Source organism: Theropithecus gelada, chromosome 14 (genome assembly GCF_003255815.1).
Source record: "Theropithecus gelada isolate Dixy chromosome 14, Tgel_1.0, whole genome shotgun sequence".
In the NCBI taxonomy this organism is placed as follows: Eukaryota; Metazoa; Chordata; class Mammalia; order Primates; family Cercopithecidae; genus Theropithecus; species Theropithecus gelada.
In genome coordinates, this window is record NC_037682.1 from 13,427,712 (window position 1) to 13,444,187 (window position 16,476).

A 16,476-nucleotide genomic window follows, 5' to 3' on the forward strand; every position below is an offset into this window, starting at 1 on the left:
CTTGATACCACTACCATAAACAGAAATTCAGTATCACTTGCCATAAATGGAAGATACACATAAAAGTAAACCCAATGGGAACAAAACAGTGTTGTGGAATTCTGGCTCTATATGATTGCCTGCTGCATGCTGGGCTTGCTGTCTTGGTAAAAGGAAGGAAGAACAAGTATTAGGTGTTAAAGATACAGCTGTCCCAGGCTGGGCGTGGTGGCTCACGCCTGTAATCCCAGCACTTTGAGAGGCCGAGGCAGGTGGATCACCTGAGGTCAGGAGTTTGGGACCAGCCTGACCAATATGGTGCAACCCTGTCTCTACTAAAAATATAAAAATTAGCTGGGCGTGGTGGGGTGTGCCTGTAGTCCCAGCTACTTGGAAGGCTGAGACAGGAGAATCACTTGAACCAGGGAGGCGGAGGGTACAGTGAGCTGAGATCGTGCCACTGCACTCCAGCCCGGATAACACAGCAAGACTCCATCTCAACAAAACAAAACAAAACCAAACAATCTGGGCTACCACATGTATCGAGCTGTCAACTGGGTAAGAAATTGCTTATCTGAGAGGACAGGGTTCCCAGGAGCTATGAGGGCTGACTTTGCTGTATAGACCATCGCACTAGTCTTTTGTATGTACAAATCTCATCTTCCCAGTGAAAGTGCAACTTCAGGAGAGCAGAGGCTGTGCTCCAACCAAGTTTGGGCATTGTCAGGCAGTGGTCTTCAGTTTGCAGTCTGGGTCCAGATCCCAGCTCCGTCGGTGACTACCCATATGTCCGGGGAAACTTGCTGAACTTCTCTGATCCTGCATGAAATGGAGATGTTAATAGTAACAGCAGCTAGGTCACAGATTGATGGGAGGATTAAATGACATTGACATTAAATAACATTTACTTGGCTCAGAGTCGGTGGCCCAGTAAAGATTCAAAGAGTGAGCTCTGCAAACACGTGGGGAAAGAGAGTCCGGGTGGAGGAAGGGCAAGGGTGATGGCTCAGAGGCAGGGGTTTCCCTGGGGTGCCTGTGGAACCTCAAGGAAGCCATGGTGGCTGGGGCAGAGCTAGCAAGAGGAAGGGAAGCAGTGGGTGAGACCATGGGGTTGGAGGGGAAAATTACGTTTTACTTCACGTGTTTATTATTTTTGGGGTTCGCTTCTATTTATGGAAAGATACTGATTTCCCATATCTTGCTGCTACAAAGTGCCCCTTTAAAATAATATAGAAAAAAGAACCAGTGTGGAAAAAACCCAGAATACATTGCAGCTCACAAATCAGCAAAACTCCTGAAGACTATCCTCAGATGACCGAAATTTGGAAAATGAGGAAGGCAGGTCCCTCCCTCTCACATTATTTACTTAGCACAAGGAGGTTTGAAATTCCGAGGCTGAAGTTTTACTGGCAACCTCGATGTCACAACTGGGATCTTGAATTCTCCTGACCTCAGAGCTTTCAAGCCGGGAGACTCCTGGATCATGTCATCCTCCCACCCCCACTTTACAGATGGAGACACTGAGGCCCAGGGAGGCAAAAAGATTCATGCAGAGGGTCTTGTTCAGAGGGAAGAACTGTATACAGTTTCTATGGGATTCAGCTCCCAGCTGCCCTCATCCTAAATCCAGGGATTCAGATACACAGGCTCCCCCAGAGACCTCTTAGTAGGTTGAGGCAAGGGAAGTCCCTGCCTGTGCTGCTCTGGATACCTTCCTTCCTGGCTCCCCTTATATCCTCCTGTGCATCCACCATTGATCAGAGAAGGCAGACAAGGGAGGTCAGAGGGCATGGGGGGCACCTCGGGGCTGCAGGCCCAGGAGTTTGCTCTGGAGGCTGGCAGGGAGGGTGATGGGTCCTGGTTGTGCCCAGGTTCAGCTGAGGTAGCTCTGGTCAACCAAGTCAGGTGCTGAGATGTTCCTGGGGCCCCTGGGAGTTCCTCTAGTGCCTGAGTATATAGGACCATTGCTGCCTCGGCTACCACTCCCAGGCCAGGCAGTTCTAGCTGCAGCACTGTTAGCCCCTTGCCCATCACAGCTCCCTTGGGAACTGGTTTCTCTCCATGCCAGGGAGAAGGGGCTATGCGTGGGTTCTGAAGGTCTGGGGAGCCGGGGCCAAACCTCTTTACCTCTGATGCTGCTTGTGTTGTGTGTCCTGTTGAATCACACTCTGGTAGGATGGCGGGGGCTCCACCGGCAGGCCTGTGAGACGCAATGGTGTGTTCGGAACAAGGCATGCGTCGTCATTCTGCAAAAGAAAAGTCACCGTCCCTGCTGCTCACAGCTGTGGAGCGACTGGCTGCTTCCGAAACACTTCTCTGCTAGTTCACTTCTGAAGACTCAAGTTCTCCATGAACATGGGGAAACTGAGGCTTGAGAGAGGAAGCGACTTCCAGAGACCAGCGTGTGACTCCCTCCACCCTCCTTGTTCTTGAAAAGGGAGAAGGGGAGGCCCACATGGGAGTCAGTGGATGGGGCCCTGGTTCCTGTCCCGCTACCAGTGTCCTGGTGACAAGGGGCAAGTCACTCACCCTGTTGGGCTTCCTGAGGGGGGCGGGGCCAGGTAATGACCCAAGTCCCTTCTAGCCAGGATACACTCTAGGGGCAGGTCTGATGCCAACAGTGTCCACCAGTGATTGCTGCCACGCCTCCATCCCCGATTCGTGATGAGGGTGGCACCAATTCAGTGTTGGAGAGCCTGTCCCTCGCACCGTCCTTACTGATGGGGAGGGCGCAGGGACCACTGGGAGACTAGCATGGCTGCGTACTGGCTTGAGACCATGGGAAGTCACTGAACTCTTTAAGCTTCATCTTTTCCTCTTTAAAATGGAAAAGCAGAACCTGCCTCCCAGAATGGCTGTGAGAGTCAAGGAGGTCTCAGCCAGCAGCACAGCCCACAAAAGATGTCCGTGTCCTAACCTCTGGTCACATGGCAGAGAGGAATTAAGGTTGCAGATGGAATTAAGGTTTCCAGTTGGCCTTGAGATGGGGAGATTCTCCTGGATTATCTGTCTGGGCCCAGTATGATGACAAGGGTCTTTAAAGGTAGAAGAGGGAGACAGGGTTATTGGAGGATGTTGGGATGCTGGCTTTGAAGGTGGAAGAAGGGGCCCAAGCCAAGGAATGCAGGCAGCCTCTAGAAGCTGGAAAAGTCAAGGAAAGAGATGCTTTTCGATGCCCCCAGAAGGGATGCAGTCCTGGCGACACACCTTGATTTGAGCCCTTGAGACTCATTTCAAACTGCTGACCTCCAGAACTGTAGGATAATATAGGTGTCATTTTAAGCCACCAAATTTGTGACAATTTACTACAACATCAATAGAAAACGAACACAGCCACCTGCAGCACTAGCATGGTGCCTGGAACACAGCAAAGGTCAATAAATAGGAACAATTACTGCTCATAGCTACAGCTAGGTGTGGGGCCTCAGTTTTCCCTATCCTTAAAAGTGGGGTTGGCCTCAGTGACTCAAGGCCGCCGTCCGGCTTTCTGATGTCTTTTTTTTTTTTTTTTTTTTTGAGACGGAGTCTCGCTCTGTCGCCCAGGCTGGAGTGCAGTGGCCGGACCTCAGCTCACTGCAAGCTCTGCCTCCCGGGTTTACGCCATTCTCCTGCCTCAGCCTCCCGAGTAGCTGGGACTACAGGCGCCTGCCACCTCGCCCGGCTAATTTTTTGTATTTTTTAGTAGAGACGGGGTTTCACCGTGTTAGCCAGGATGGTCTCGATCTCCTGACCTCATGATCCGCCCGTCTCGGCCTCCCAAAGTGCTGGGATTACAGGCTTGAGCCACCGCGCCCGGCTCTGATGTCTTAATGAGAAGACTTCCTGTCAGGCAGCCAGGAATTCACAAAGACAACTTCTCTGCTTGATGTTAAATGAAACTCAGAGGCCATCAACTTATATATGCGTTACGTGAACACTCGGTGTGTGATGAGGTCACTAACACGAAAATCAGCGTCCAACTTGCAGAATTATGGGGGATTTGGCACTTTTAAAAATAGTGTTCTAAAGTTGAGATTGTAATATGATTTTTTTTTTTTCTTTAAAGAAATGAACCTTGGAGATCACTTCTGGTCAGGGTCTTTATTTTTTATTTATTGATTTCTTTTATAAAATATCCTTACCCTGAACTGCTGAGGATCTTTGGGGTGAGGAGAGACTTGCCTTCTATTTTAAAATATATCTAGCCCCAGTCGGCCATTCTGCCTTCCCCGTGGGTAGACGAGGGCGAGACTGTGGGTTAGACATAGCTCAGGCTGAGTCCTGGATTTCCTGATTGGCTGCTTCACCTTGGGAAGTGATGTGACCTCTCTGAACCTCAGCTTGCTAGTCTGTAGTATGGGAATTTAAGTACCTCAAAGGGTTGTTGAGGGCTGGGCACAATGGCTCATGCCCGTAATCCCAGAACTTTGGGAGGCCAAGGCTGGCAGATCACTTGAGGTCAGGAGTTTGAGACCAGCCTGGCCAACATGGCAAAACCTCATCTATACTTTAAAAAATTACAAAAATTAGCCAGATGTGGTGGCACGTGCCTGTAGTCCCAGCTACTTGGGAGGCTGTGGTGGGAGAATTGCTTGAACCTGGGAGGGGGAGGTTGCAGTGGACTGAGATTGTGCCACTGTACTCCAGCCTGGGCGACAGAGTAAGACTCAGTCTCGAAAGAAAAAGGGTTGTTGAGAAGATAAAGTTAAATACAGCTATATTTATCTGTATATCTGCACGTCTATATCCATCCATCATCCATCCATCCATCCATCCATCCATCCATCCATCCATCCATCCATCGATGGATGCATTGATTGATCCATCAATATAGTGCTTAACAGAGTCCCTGGAATTCTTTAAATGCTCAATCTTTGATGACTCTGTTTCTCACTTGTTTCCACCACAGCCAAACTGCACACACACTGTAGCTTCCCCAGGCCTTCTCTGTCCTGTCTCCAAGCCAGTGCTCATGCTGTCGTTGCTTTGCTGAAAGTCCCTTTTCCATTTATGCCTGTGGGTCCGAACCCTGCCCAGTCACTACAGGCCTCTGTGATGCAATTACCCCAGGGCCTTCAGAGCTGGTAGCACAGTATCCTGTTGTTCTGGGCACCCATGGAGTTTCCTCTCAGGCAGCCTCACCTTCTTCTCCTTGGATTGACCTCCTCTCTCGCCCCCATGCCTTGGCTCCCCTACCGGATGATGGGCTGTCACTTAATGAATGCCCAGCAAAGTGAGGAATGAATGAAACACGCTCCTCTTGTAACCCCCACATTTCTTTCCTTTCTGAGCCCTCTGCTGCCTCATGGCCCCATTTTTTTTTGTCTTCCTGGGAAGACAAACCCTTGTCTTACCTTTGCAGATGGATGGTCCCCTCTCCAGGCTGTGACAGCTACGGGCACTGGCAGGAAGAGCTCCAGGACCGTGAAGCAGAGCAAGGCCAGCTCCAGCCTCTGGATGTGGACCTGAGAGGGGAGAGGGATGGAAGGCAGGGCGAGACCTTTCTGGGTGTCTGCACCCATTACATGGGCTTAGCCAGGCAGGGGTCAGATCCACAGCAGAGGGCAGTTGGGGCTTCAGCTCCCAGGTGTGCGTGGGGAGGGCGGGGTGGGTCTCTGTGGGATGGGGAGTGGGTCTATCTTGGTCACTGCCCTACATTCAATGCCTGGCACTTATAGGCCTTTGGTGAGCATTGCCCTAATGTTTGAGGGCTAGAGAATCTCATGGGTCCCTGGTAAGACTGAAAGTAGCCTTAGGGTCGTCTGATCCAAGCCTACTTGACAGATGGGGATACCTAGTCCCAGAGTGAGGGAGCATATTTTACAGCAGGGGAGGGGAAGAGCTGTGCAGCTGAGAGACATCTCCTAGTATCACATGCATTTGACGGGGAAGCATATGTATGTGTGTGTGTGTGCACGCACATGTGTGTCCGTGCATGCTCACACTTGCGTGTGATGTGCATGTGTATGCACGTGTGTGTATGTGCTGGGAGGAGATAAGGAATAGCAAACCACTATGGTCAGAACACTTGTGGATGGTGGCTCACGCCTGTAATCCCAGCACTTTGGGAAGCTGAGGTGGGAGGATCACTTGAGGTCAGGAGTTCGAGACCAGCCTGGCCAACATAGTGAAACCCCATCTCTACTAAAAATACAAAAATTAGCTGGGTGTGGTGGTGGACGCCTGTAATCCCAGCCTCTCGGGAGGCTGAGGCAGAAGAATCGCTTGAATCAGGGAGATGGAGGTTATAGTGAGCTGAGCTCGTACCACTGCTCTCCACCCTGTATGATAAGAGTGAGACTCTGTATAAATAAATAAATAAATAAATAATTAAAGAATTCTTGGCTCCTGACCCAGAGGCACCCAGCGGTCTGCCTTCTGCTTCAGAGGCGGCAGTGGCATGGTGAAAAGAGCACCAGGCTTGGAGTCCAAGACCCACTAACCTAGCCTCTCTGGACCTCAGTGTTCACTCCCAGAAGTTGAGGGTAACAAAGTGGTCTTGGCCAGCTTTGCAAGGCTGCTGGGAGGCTCCCGGATCACAGGGGCCACCAGGGACACCATGCTTAGAGCCCTGGCTGGGAAATCAGCAGTTTCAGGCTGTGGGCCTGGATTTGTGGCCAAGTTGCTGCTTGACCTCAGGCAGGCTCCTCCCCGTCTCTGGCCCCATTTCCCCATCTATAAAAGTGGACTTGGATTCAGTGATGCTGATCAGTGGGCAGCCCAGCACCCCCCTTTCCACCACACCTTGGGAGGGACAGAGATGGGTTGGCCAAGGGCTCCTGGGCTCCAGGAGAGGCTTTCTGTGAGCTAGAAACCTCCTGTTGGCCAAACCCAAGGCAGCACCTTCACTGAAGTCAGAGGACGCTCTAGGCCTGGGTACTCACCGTGGAGTTGGGGTACATTCTCCAGATCGGGGACTCAAATGGGCTCTCCAGAAAGAGATCCTTGGTGATGACGAAGAGGCCAGACAGTACACAAAAGAGGCTGACGAGGTTTGCCATGAGGCACAACATCTTCTATAGGTGAAAAATAAAGGTAACAGCTGTCCAAAGGGTGGAGACCTGGGGCTAGGTCCTCCCCTGATGCTTGCCAGTAGCTTCCTCTGTAGCCTCAGGGGAGACTCTGCCTGTCACTGGCCCCTCAGCCCCTCACACAGGAGCTGAGCCACTGACCACTGAGGAGGGCCCAGCTGGCCCTCGTCTTCTGTGGGACAAATTGGGAGAACCTGAAAGCTGCCTTCAGCTCCAAGAGCTTTGCAATAAAGGATGCCCCATTGCCTTCTCCCGCTCAAAGCCAGCCCCAACCATCCTACATCAGCTATGCCAAGTGTCAGGGATTTGACAAACAAGTGACCCCTCATCCAGCCCCTTCCCCACCAGAAAGGGCAGGAGAAGCTCTGAAAGTGCCCTATCCTCACATATCCCAGTGCCAGCCCCTTTTCTCTGCCCACCCGCCATGGTCCCTGAAATGCCTGTATTCATCGTCCTCTCCAGTTAAGCATCATTCCAAGAGCCTCTTGCCAAGTGCAAACCTTCCTAGTGAGGAAAGACTATGCACGTGTGCAATCTGTAGCCTTTCATACTGGAATGGGTTTCTTTACAGTAAGAGTGTCCTTATGCGCAGGTATACAAAGCAGGAGGCCTGTGGTTCTAAAAGGGGCTCAGCCCAGGAGGGTGAGGTCTGGGGAATGGGCACATCCTTGTCAAGCGTCTCCTACCTCTGCTGGGTAAACTGAACAACCATCGTTCTATTCTCTGTGCCCTCTGAGAAAGCAGGGAGCAACCACAGCCTAGCCAGGCTGAGGGACACAAATAGGGAAAGACCTGGCTCGGGCTTCGGGGGCAGAAGGAGGGGTGGTGGGAAGACCTGGGTGTGGGCTGTGATTTGCAGGGATGTTCCTTCCATCATCCATCCACCTCCACCCATCCAGTCTTGTGCTAGGTGTCTACTCTGTGCCTACTTGGGCCACCTTGGGCTACCAAGATGCTCAGACACATTCTCCCCACACAGAACTTAGTGTATGGCAGAGACAGGTAAGTCCACAGAGTGTGGGAGCACGGAAGGCAGCCATGGAGGTCAGAGAAGACCTCCGGCAGGACAAGACATACAGGTTGTCTTGAGTGGTCCGGAGTAAGTCAAACATGGGAGCCATGTGTGCAGGGGAGAGGGCAAGGTGTTTGGGCAGGGGCCAGCACAGGCAGAACAGGGAGGACCACAGTTCCACCTGCCTGGCTCTTAGAGAGGAGAAGTAGATGCAAATCCAGCTGGAGGCTAGGGCTTGCAGGCTATGTGGTGATTAATGTTAAAACTCAGGAGATTTGAGAGGAAGCAAAGTTATGTCCTAGACGGACGGGTCAGTGTGCCTGGGAGCCATTTCCTTCTCTGCCTCACTGCACTGGAAAGAGAGAAGCTTCAGATCGTGCTTCCTTTCCTCCCACAGCCAAATCTGTCGGCCTGTCTGCATCTGGACCCTTCTGCTTGGACATCCTCTGTTGTCCTGAAGGCAAGAGCCTGCTCTTAGCAAGTCCTGGAGAAGTACCGTCACAATCACCCCTACACACAGATGCCCTTAACAAAGTTCCCCCATGCTCGGATGGAAGAGAATGATCTCAGTGCACCCACTCACCAGGTAAGTTTTAGAAAAGTTCTTCATTGTTATCGCCAAGATCCCTGAAATGAGAAACTGCCGGACAGATTTGAAAGTCAAAGGAGAGAAGCCGGGGTTCCTCAAAACCCACACATTCCCACCCTAGCCCTATTCTCCAAGAAAATCAACCCTTGGCAGCCAGTGGGGCGGAGAACACTATTCCTCCTGCAAAGTGAGCTCCTCTTGCCTGCCATGTGGCCCATCCCAGGCGCTGCCCCACCTCACGTCTTCCCATGTGCATAAACCACCATACCTGCTCCTGTGTCTACACCTTGGACAAAGCTGTGCCCTGCACTTAGAACTCCCTCTTAGCCCTTCCTGCTTTCCTCATTTTACAAACCCAAACCATCCCTCTGGGATCAGTGGCACTATCCCCTCTACCCCGACCCTTTCTCTTTTCCTGAATCTTGCAGTTTGGAGGATATCAGTTCTTGCTTCCAAGGTCTCCGGGAGCACCTCTGCAATCTTTCTTTCCAATGTTCACTGAGCACCTACTATGGGCTAGTCCCTGGGAGCACAGGGTGAATAAACACTGCATGTGTAGAAAGTTCTATCCTTGTGCAGTGAAAGCCCCATCCTGTGGGCAGTGGGCACAGGGGACTGATGTGAAAGGTGGATTGGGATACTTGCCCAAGACAGTGCCGTGGAGCTTGGACTTAGTGCATAGGCAGGACTCCACCTGGGAGTCAGGAATGGGGTGGGCTCTCTGGAGACCTGAAGGAATGTAGAGCTTCCGGGAAATGGTACATGCACTGGTCCAGTGTCATCTCCCGTTCTGGCTGATGGCCTTGGGAGGACAGGAGCCACACCTTACACCCTGTGTGTTTTTGTAGCCCAACCCCAACAGGGCACCTGTAGCTGGATCCAGGGGCAGCCTGGCTGCTCAGAAGGCCGGGGAAGAATGAAGCTGTCCCTGGGTCCTGCTCACCCTCCGCTTTGCCAAATGCACATATTCAATTATGGGAGAGTGGATAGCCTCCGAATGCTCTCTTGGGACTCAGAATTGACAGGGGTTTCCTGGAAGGAGCTATTTCCATGGTGACTGAGATAAGAGAAGCAGAGGTAGGAACACTGGAGAAAGGGCCTGGCTTCTGCCGCACTCCTGTTAGCTGTCTCTGTCCCATCTTGCATCCTGTCCCCAATGCCAGGGCCTCCTGCAGGCCTGCCTTGCAGACTCCCATACCCGGTCTGTGTTTTGCCTTCTACTCACAGAGGCAGCCCCCCAGAATGGATACCAAGACTTCAGCACCACCAGGTGAAGGCTCTTGACTGTAGAGGCCAGGTAGCCCCCGAAGACCAGGTGCAGCAGAGCGATGGTGATGTGGAAGGCCTGGGTAGGGAAGAAAGAATGGCTGGGGTGAGGGCATCGGTGGCTGGCTCTAATTGAGGCCACTGGTGCCCTGGACCTACTGGCTGTGCTGAGTCCCTTCCATCCTCTTAGGGATCCCAGAGCCCAGGCTCTCTAAGAAGGACCACTCCCCAGGATTTCCTGCAGAAAGAGCTGAAGCTGCCAAGGGCCCCATGGGTGGGAGCTGTGTATCCTGGAGCTGGCAGCCTTCTCCTGCCATTCTCCCCAGGACGGGGCCCTGTCCGAACCTCACAAGGCAGTATAGGTGTGGGCAGATTCTCTCCAATCCTCAAGGCCTTTTCCAGCTCAGATGAATGTTCAGCAGGAAAGCTGGAGCCTTTCTCTTTTCCATGTCTCCTCTTGGGGTCCCCCAGCATCCTCATATCCCCCTCTCCTCTTCCTCCCACTGCTGGGACCCTGGGAAGTGGATGCTCACCCCCAGCTCCTTGAGAAGGCTGCTCCTCTTCTGGGACTTCTCGTGCCGACGAGCCAGGAGCTTGGGCTGGGTCGTGCTCTGGGGTGGACTTGTCTGCCAGGGCTGGACTGGGCTGAGGACTTGCCGTGACGGGAGCCCCCTAGCACAACGGCTGGGAATAACTGTGGCTTCTGCTTTCATTGACGCTGGTTGGGGGTCCTGGCTGCAGGACAGGGAGAAAGGCCATCAGAACCCGTCTCATTTCTGAGGCTTGTGGCTGGGTGAGCCTCTGCCAATCACCTCTGCTTACAGGATTGGATCTTTCCAGAACTGTGATTGCCCTGTCCAGCAATCCCTGGTCTTGATTTGACCTGCAATAATCTGGCCCCTGAGGATGGGAGTAATTGCTGCTTACAGCCTTTCTGGGGTTGCAGAGACACAGTTCCTTTTGGGGCAGAAAAACAAGGACCAGGCAAACTTCACAACCAGTGGAAGACCAGAGCTCACCCAAAGTGGCCAGACTGCAGTTTGGAAGAGTTGGGAGGTGCGGGAGGTGCGGGTCGGTGGAGGGGCTTTGTAAACAGTCTCCATCCACTGGTCCAAGATGAGTGACTGAAGGCAGGTGGGAAATAATTGTCCTACCTCCTGTGGTAGTACCCATGTCTCCTGGAGAGAAGGGAAGAAAATGTCTTCCACCGAGGACTTTTTATGAGCCAACACTGAGCCAGGAAGTCCATAATTAGCGAAGCTAGCATTTACAAATACTTCCCCTGCTCCAGGCACTGAGATAAACCTTCTACATGCATTACCTGATTTTGTCCTCATTCCAACCCTATGAGGTAAATACTGTCCTCACTCTCATTTTGCAGGTGAGGCTCAGAAAGGTTAAGCCACTTGCCCATGGTCACACAGCCAATAAGTGACTTGGACTTGAAGCATGGCAGGCTGGCTCCAGAGCCTGGGGCTTAAGTCCTTCATGCGCTGTTGGCTCAACAATTGAAAATGAAGGTTCTGGATGTTCTCATGGGCATGAAAGGAGTTGGGAAAAAACTTAGAAGGGTGCTGGACACACCACCTGCAGACAGAGCCTGGTATTGTGTATACTGACGCCGCGGGATGCACGAGGGCTTGGGGGCTGCCTGGGGACTTGGTGGGAAAATCCAGTGTAGCCTTTCTGTCCCAGAAAGTGGAGAGCTGGGCAGGGAAGAAAGGGAGCTGGCTTGTGGGGACTGAGGTCAGAGATGGTTTCTCCATGGGGATGGGGCTAGTGAACAAAATCCTTGAGAGAGAGTGGGCTGGTCTCAGACTCTCTCCTGGATGAATGAAAAGGGAGGGGCATTCCTCTCACTTTTAAGTCTGACTTGTGGATCCAGGAAGTTCCGTTGAGTATCCACATTTTCCACAGGGGTGCAGGGAAAGAACCTCGGGAAGTTTGGAGGGACAAATAGCCCAGGTGACTATATCCTGGATTGGGTAGAGGGGAAAGGAAAGGACATTACCAAGAGCCAAAGAGCCAGATGGGGCCTCACAGTTGGGTGAGCACTGTACGCTGGGCGCTGTGCCAGGCGGCAGTTTTGCTGGGCAACCTCCCTTAATACTCAGGAAGTCAGCACCACCGCATAGAAGAGGAAACCAAGGTTCAGAGAGGTTGCCTGCCTTGGCCATGGTCACACAGTGAGGAAGTGCCTGGAATTGGAACCACGCGTGGTCTTACTCCATCACCAGTGCTCTGGGCCTGGGCTGCTGGGTGGGACCCCCCTGATCGGTATCTTCATGGGCCTGCAGTGGCGACCCCTGATTTAGTGGGGCGAGTGGGCAGAGGGTCTCCCTCTTTCCTGGGCTTCAGAAGCTGAGCTCATAGACACAATGCTGCATGACTCTCTTCATGACTCTGCCCAGCTATGCTTGGGAACTGTCCCTCTCTCAGCTCCCAAGCCTTCAGGAGTCCTTCTGACACAGCTGGCTGGACTAAGGGATGTATCTGGTGGCAGAGGCCTGAACCAGATTAGCCACCGGCTTCACTTAGACTCTGCACACCTGGGAGGACAATCCCTGGACCCAGGCCTGGACTCCACTGCAAAGAACAGGAGAAGAGAAGCTTCTTAGTAGGGCTGCCTCAGATGGAACTGGTTGTCCACGGGGAGAGTGAGTGCCTGGGCACTGGAGCTGCACCCCCACCTAGACATTCACTTGTGAGAGCTGTGGCAGCAGGAATGGGTCAAATATCCACTAGGGTGTTGGATTCAAGAATCCAGAATAAGCTTTCTCAAAGTATATTCCATGGAACATTGGTCCTGATGGATCTGCAGTACAAGGGTTCCATGGTCAAATAAGTTTGGGAAACCATGGATATCCTCTTCTCCCTTTTTCTCATATGAAAGGTGCTCAGCTTTTCTATAAGTGGCACACCCTGTCTTAGTATTAAGGGCATTTCCCAAACTTAATTGGCCATAGAATCTTTATTATCTATCTATTTATTTATTTATTTATTTATTTATTTGTTATTTGTTATTTTTATTTTTGAGATGGAGTTTCACCCAGGCTGGAGGGCAGTGGTGTAATCTTGGCTCACCGCAATCTCCGCCTCCTGGGTTCAAGTGATTCTCCTGCCTCAGCCTCCCGAGTAACTGGGATTACAGGCGTGTGCCACCACATCCAGCTAATTTTGTATTTTTAATAGAGATGGGGTTTCTCCACGTTGGTCAGGCTGGTCTCAAACTCCCGACTGCAGGTGATCTGCCTGTCTCGGCCTCCCAAAGTGCTGGGATTACAGGCGTGAGCCACTGCACTCGGCTGGCCATAGAATCTTTTTTCTTATAGTCTGGTGGTTCTATGCAATTGGTATCTATGGGGTCTGCTTTTGGGCAAAGGGGCCTTGAAGGTTTGAATTTCTGGTCCTGGGCTCTGGTTTTTGGCCTTTTCTCCGCTTGTGATTTGCTCGTGTGCATATCACAGTGGGAATGGAAATTAAGTGATGGTCTCTAGGGTCCCTTCCAACTTTAATGTACTGCTTGTCTCACGGAATAGGGAGCTGCTACAAGGAATTTTATACAACCAGGAGAGGAAGGAGTTGCAGAGGGCAGACCTTAGTCATCATGGGGAAAAGTTTGTTCTGACTCTCTTGTCCGCTTTTTCAAGACAAAGCATGAACTCTGATTCCTTAGAACACTTATTCCCTGCTGTCCTGGCCCACCTCCAGGACCTGTGCAGGGCTGCTAGGAGGTGACAGTGTGCTGACAGACGGGGGCAGGCAGCAGGCTGCTTGGGGGCATGGAGGGACTTTTTTAACCTTGCCCTGCTCCCCTAGCGCCCTCAGCCAGCTCAGGACCATGCTCTGCACGGGGCCACGCGATGCCTTGGTCCCGTACGTATTCTCGTTGTTCCTTCAGTTCTGGGAGGGGAGGTAGGACAGGGACAGAGCTGGGTAGGGCCCTCCAGAAGCCCCCAGCAGAGCAGCAGAGTGGGCCCGGCCATGAGCCCTGGACGTTGTCGGCCAGAACGGGTGCCCTGTGCAAAGTCCTGGCTCTGCTCCCCGGAGCTTTGACCGTGGGCAGGTTGTTTACATCTCAGCATCTGAGTCTTCCCTCACCTTCTCATGGGGAGGGCCACTGCCAGTCCCTGTGGGGTAGGTGGTAGGGAGTAGCTGAAACAGTGCTTGCAACAGACAGGGCCTGGCATATAGCAATCAATGTCAGCCACGGTCGCCACTGGCCTGTTGTGTGTCTAGAATCCCACCAGCAAGCCTCCACCTTGTCCTCGTCGGGTTCTCGGTTAAGACACGATACACCCCGTCCCTGTCATCTGGGGTGGTGAGTTTATTGCCTCCATCCCCATCCTGCTTACAGAGGGAGAGAGCCATGAGAGCTCTGGGGCCCTGGGGTGGGGGCAGGGGGTCATGAGGGAAGAAAGGCGCTGAGTGTGTTGAGCTGGTGATCCGAGATCAAGCACTGTCATTCATGGATTTGTTCATGGAGTTTCTACACCGGACGCCGCAGGGACCGAGGCAGGAGTTAGATGTGTCCATGGGAGGTGAGCAGGCAGAGGAAACGTGGCACGAATAATGTGACCCTCATCAGACTGTGCAGTGGAGCCCTAGAGGACAGAGAGAGCTTCTCAGGGTGTGTATATGTGTGTGTGTGTGTGTGCGTGCGTGCGCGCGTGCATGTGTGTGCATGTGTGTGCATGCATGTTAAGGACAGAAAGGCAGAAACTGAGAGGTGCTGAGTGACAGGCAGGCTGGTGTTGGGGAGTGGGGTCCCTTTGAGGATCAGTATTTCAGTGAATGCCAGTTAGAAAACCACCTATGACCGTACTGAACCAGCCTCCTCCTGGTGCTTCCAGACAGTGTGCCTGGTGTAAACAGAGTTCACCCCCAAGCAGCTGGAAGACCTGCAGGAAACAGAGGCCTCCGTCCAAGGAGGGGGTCAAGAATCTGGATTCTAGTCCTGGCCCTTTGTGGCCCTCGATAAGTCCCTTCTCCTCTCTGGGCCTCTGTTTTCTTGAACTAGTCCCTCTGTGTGTATGCATTTCCAGACTGCAAGAGAAGTGTCTGGGGCTCCTCTAGTTCTAAGGGTCAGTGACTGGCAGCAGGATGGGGCTCCCCGGGGGAGAGGCTGATGGTGTCCGCTACTTCCTAGATCCACTCTGCTGGGAGGACCACCCATTCTCCAGCTGCTATAATTGTTTGTTGCTAAAGGCTCACATCCGCTCTCTTCTGGGAGTTTAAATTACACCGCCCCAACCTTACAGCCAACAACTGACTGGCTAAGGGTATAAGAGGCCGGTCCCCTGGCTTTAAAGTGGGACCAGGTCCGTACACCTGAGCAACCCCCCAACTCCACGTGGAGACACAAAATCACTCCCCTCTGTTCCTGCCATGGGGGGGACCACTCACCCCAGGGCCTGGGACTGCAGCTCTGAGCTTTCAGCTGTGCTTTGCCTTCTGGCGCTGCCGGAGCTCCCCAGAGACAACACTGGGAAATCAGCACATCTTTACAACATTAGACTTTGGATCTTCTCCATCCTGGACCCACCCCCTGCTTCATGCCCCAGTTGCACGGAAGCTGTCAAAGTCTTTCCTCCTCCCCCAAGCCCCGGCAGGTGAAAATCTTAGTGCCGTTCTTTATGTCTCACCTCGACAGTTGCAAATATCCTTTGGCAAGGGAAATGTTGATAATTTCATCTGTTTTCAGAGCAGGACAGACGGAGTGAAGGTGGTTGTAATCTCCTTAGATCCTGAGAGTAGAGTAAGAAGTTGAACTTTTTGAAAGAATTCTTTTAATTTTGGAAAATTTCAAGCACTCACAAAAGTAGAGAGAATGGTCCCATGACCCCCAGTGCCCATCCCCAATCTAGAGCCACCATCAGCAGCTGTTGGCCAATCTTATTCTCCCCCAAAAGTAAGCAAAACTCAGACATCTTCCCATTTTATTTATAAGCATTTTCATATTTATCTCTAAAAGATACGGACTCCTTAAAAAAAAACTGTGACCACATGATCAGAACAAAAAAATTAAAACTGAGTCCTGGTACTCACCGAGGCCTATTTACGCTCAGAGTTTAACCCTGCAGCCCCACAGAGCTCTGCTGAACATTTAAAAACTAGTCTTTTAAAGGGCTGGGCTGTGGCTCATGCCTGCAATCCCAGCTCTTTGGGAGACCAAAGTGGGAGGATCACTTGAGCCCAGGAGCTCAAGGCCAGCCTGGGCAACATAGCGAGACCTCATCTCTACAAAAATCAAAAAATTCGAAAATGAGCCAGGTGTCTTGGTCCATGTCTATAGTCCCAGCTGCTTGGGAGGCTGAGGTGGGAGCATCTCTTGAGTCCAGTGAGCTGTGGTCACACCACTGCGCCTCAGTCTGAGTGATGCTGTGTGACCCTGTCTCAAAAAGGAAAAAAAGAAACTACTTTTGTAGAGCAGTGACCCCCAACCTTTCTGGCACCAAGGACCCGTTTCGTGCAAGACAATTTGTCCATGGGCCGGGATGGGGGTGGGGGATGGTTTTGGGATGAAATTAGTTCACCTCAGATCTCAGGCATTCGATTCTCATGAGTGCACCGCCTAGATCCCTCACATGTGCAATTCACAATAGGGTCCGCTCCGCTAT

The 16,476-nt window shown here is 52.2% G+C and overlaps 1 protein-coding gene across 1 annotated transcript; it reads right to left on the reverse strand.

Moving 5' to 3' along the window:
- Positions 1-673: 673 nt before the first annotated feature.
- MS4A10 (membrane spanning 4-domains A10) lies at positions 674-15,330 on the reverse strand. Its single transcript, XM_025358161.1, has 8 exons — positions 15,263-15,330; positions 10,390-10,591; positions 9,816-9,935; positions 8,585-8,641; positions 6,843-6,974; positions 5,313-5,423; positions 2,107-2,225; positions 674-798 (listed from the first exon to the last, which is right to left on the reverse strand). The coding sequence occupies exons 2-8, from the start codon at positions 10,567-10,569 to the stop codon at positions 717-719; spliced, it is 801 nt and encodes a 266-aa protein (XP_025213946.1). The 5' UTR covers positions 10,570-10,591; positions 15,263-15,330; the 3' UTR covers positions 674-716.
- Between the last annotated feature and the right edge of the window lie 1,146 nt (positions 15,331-16,476).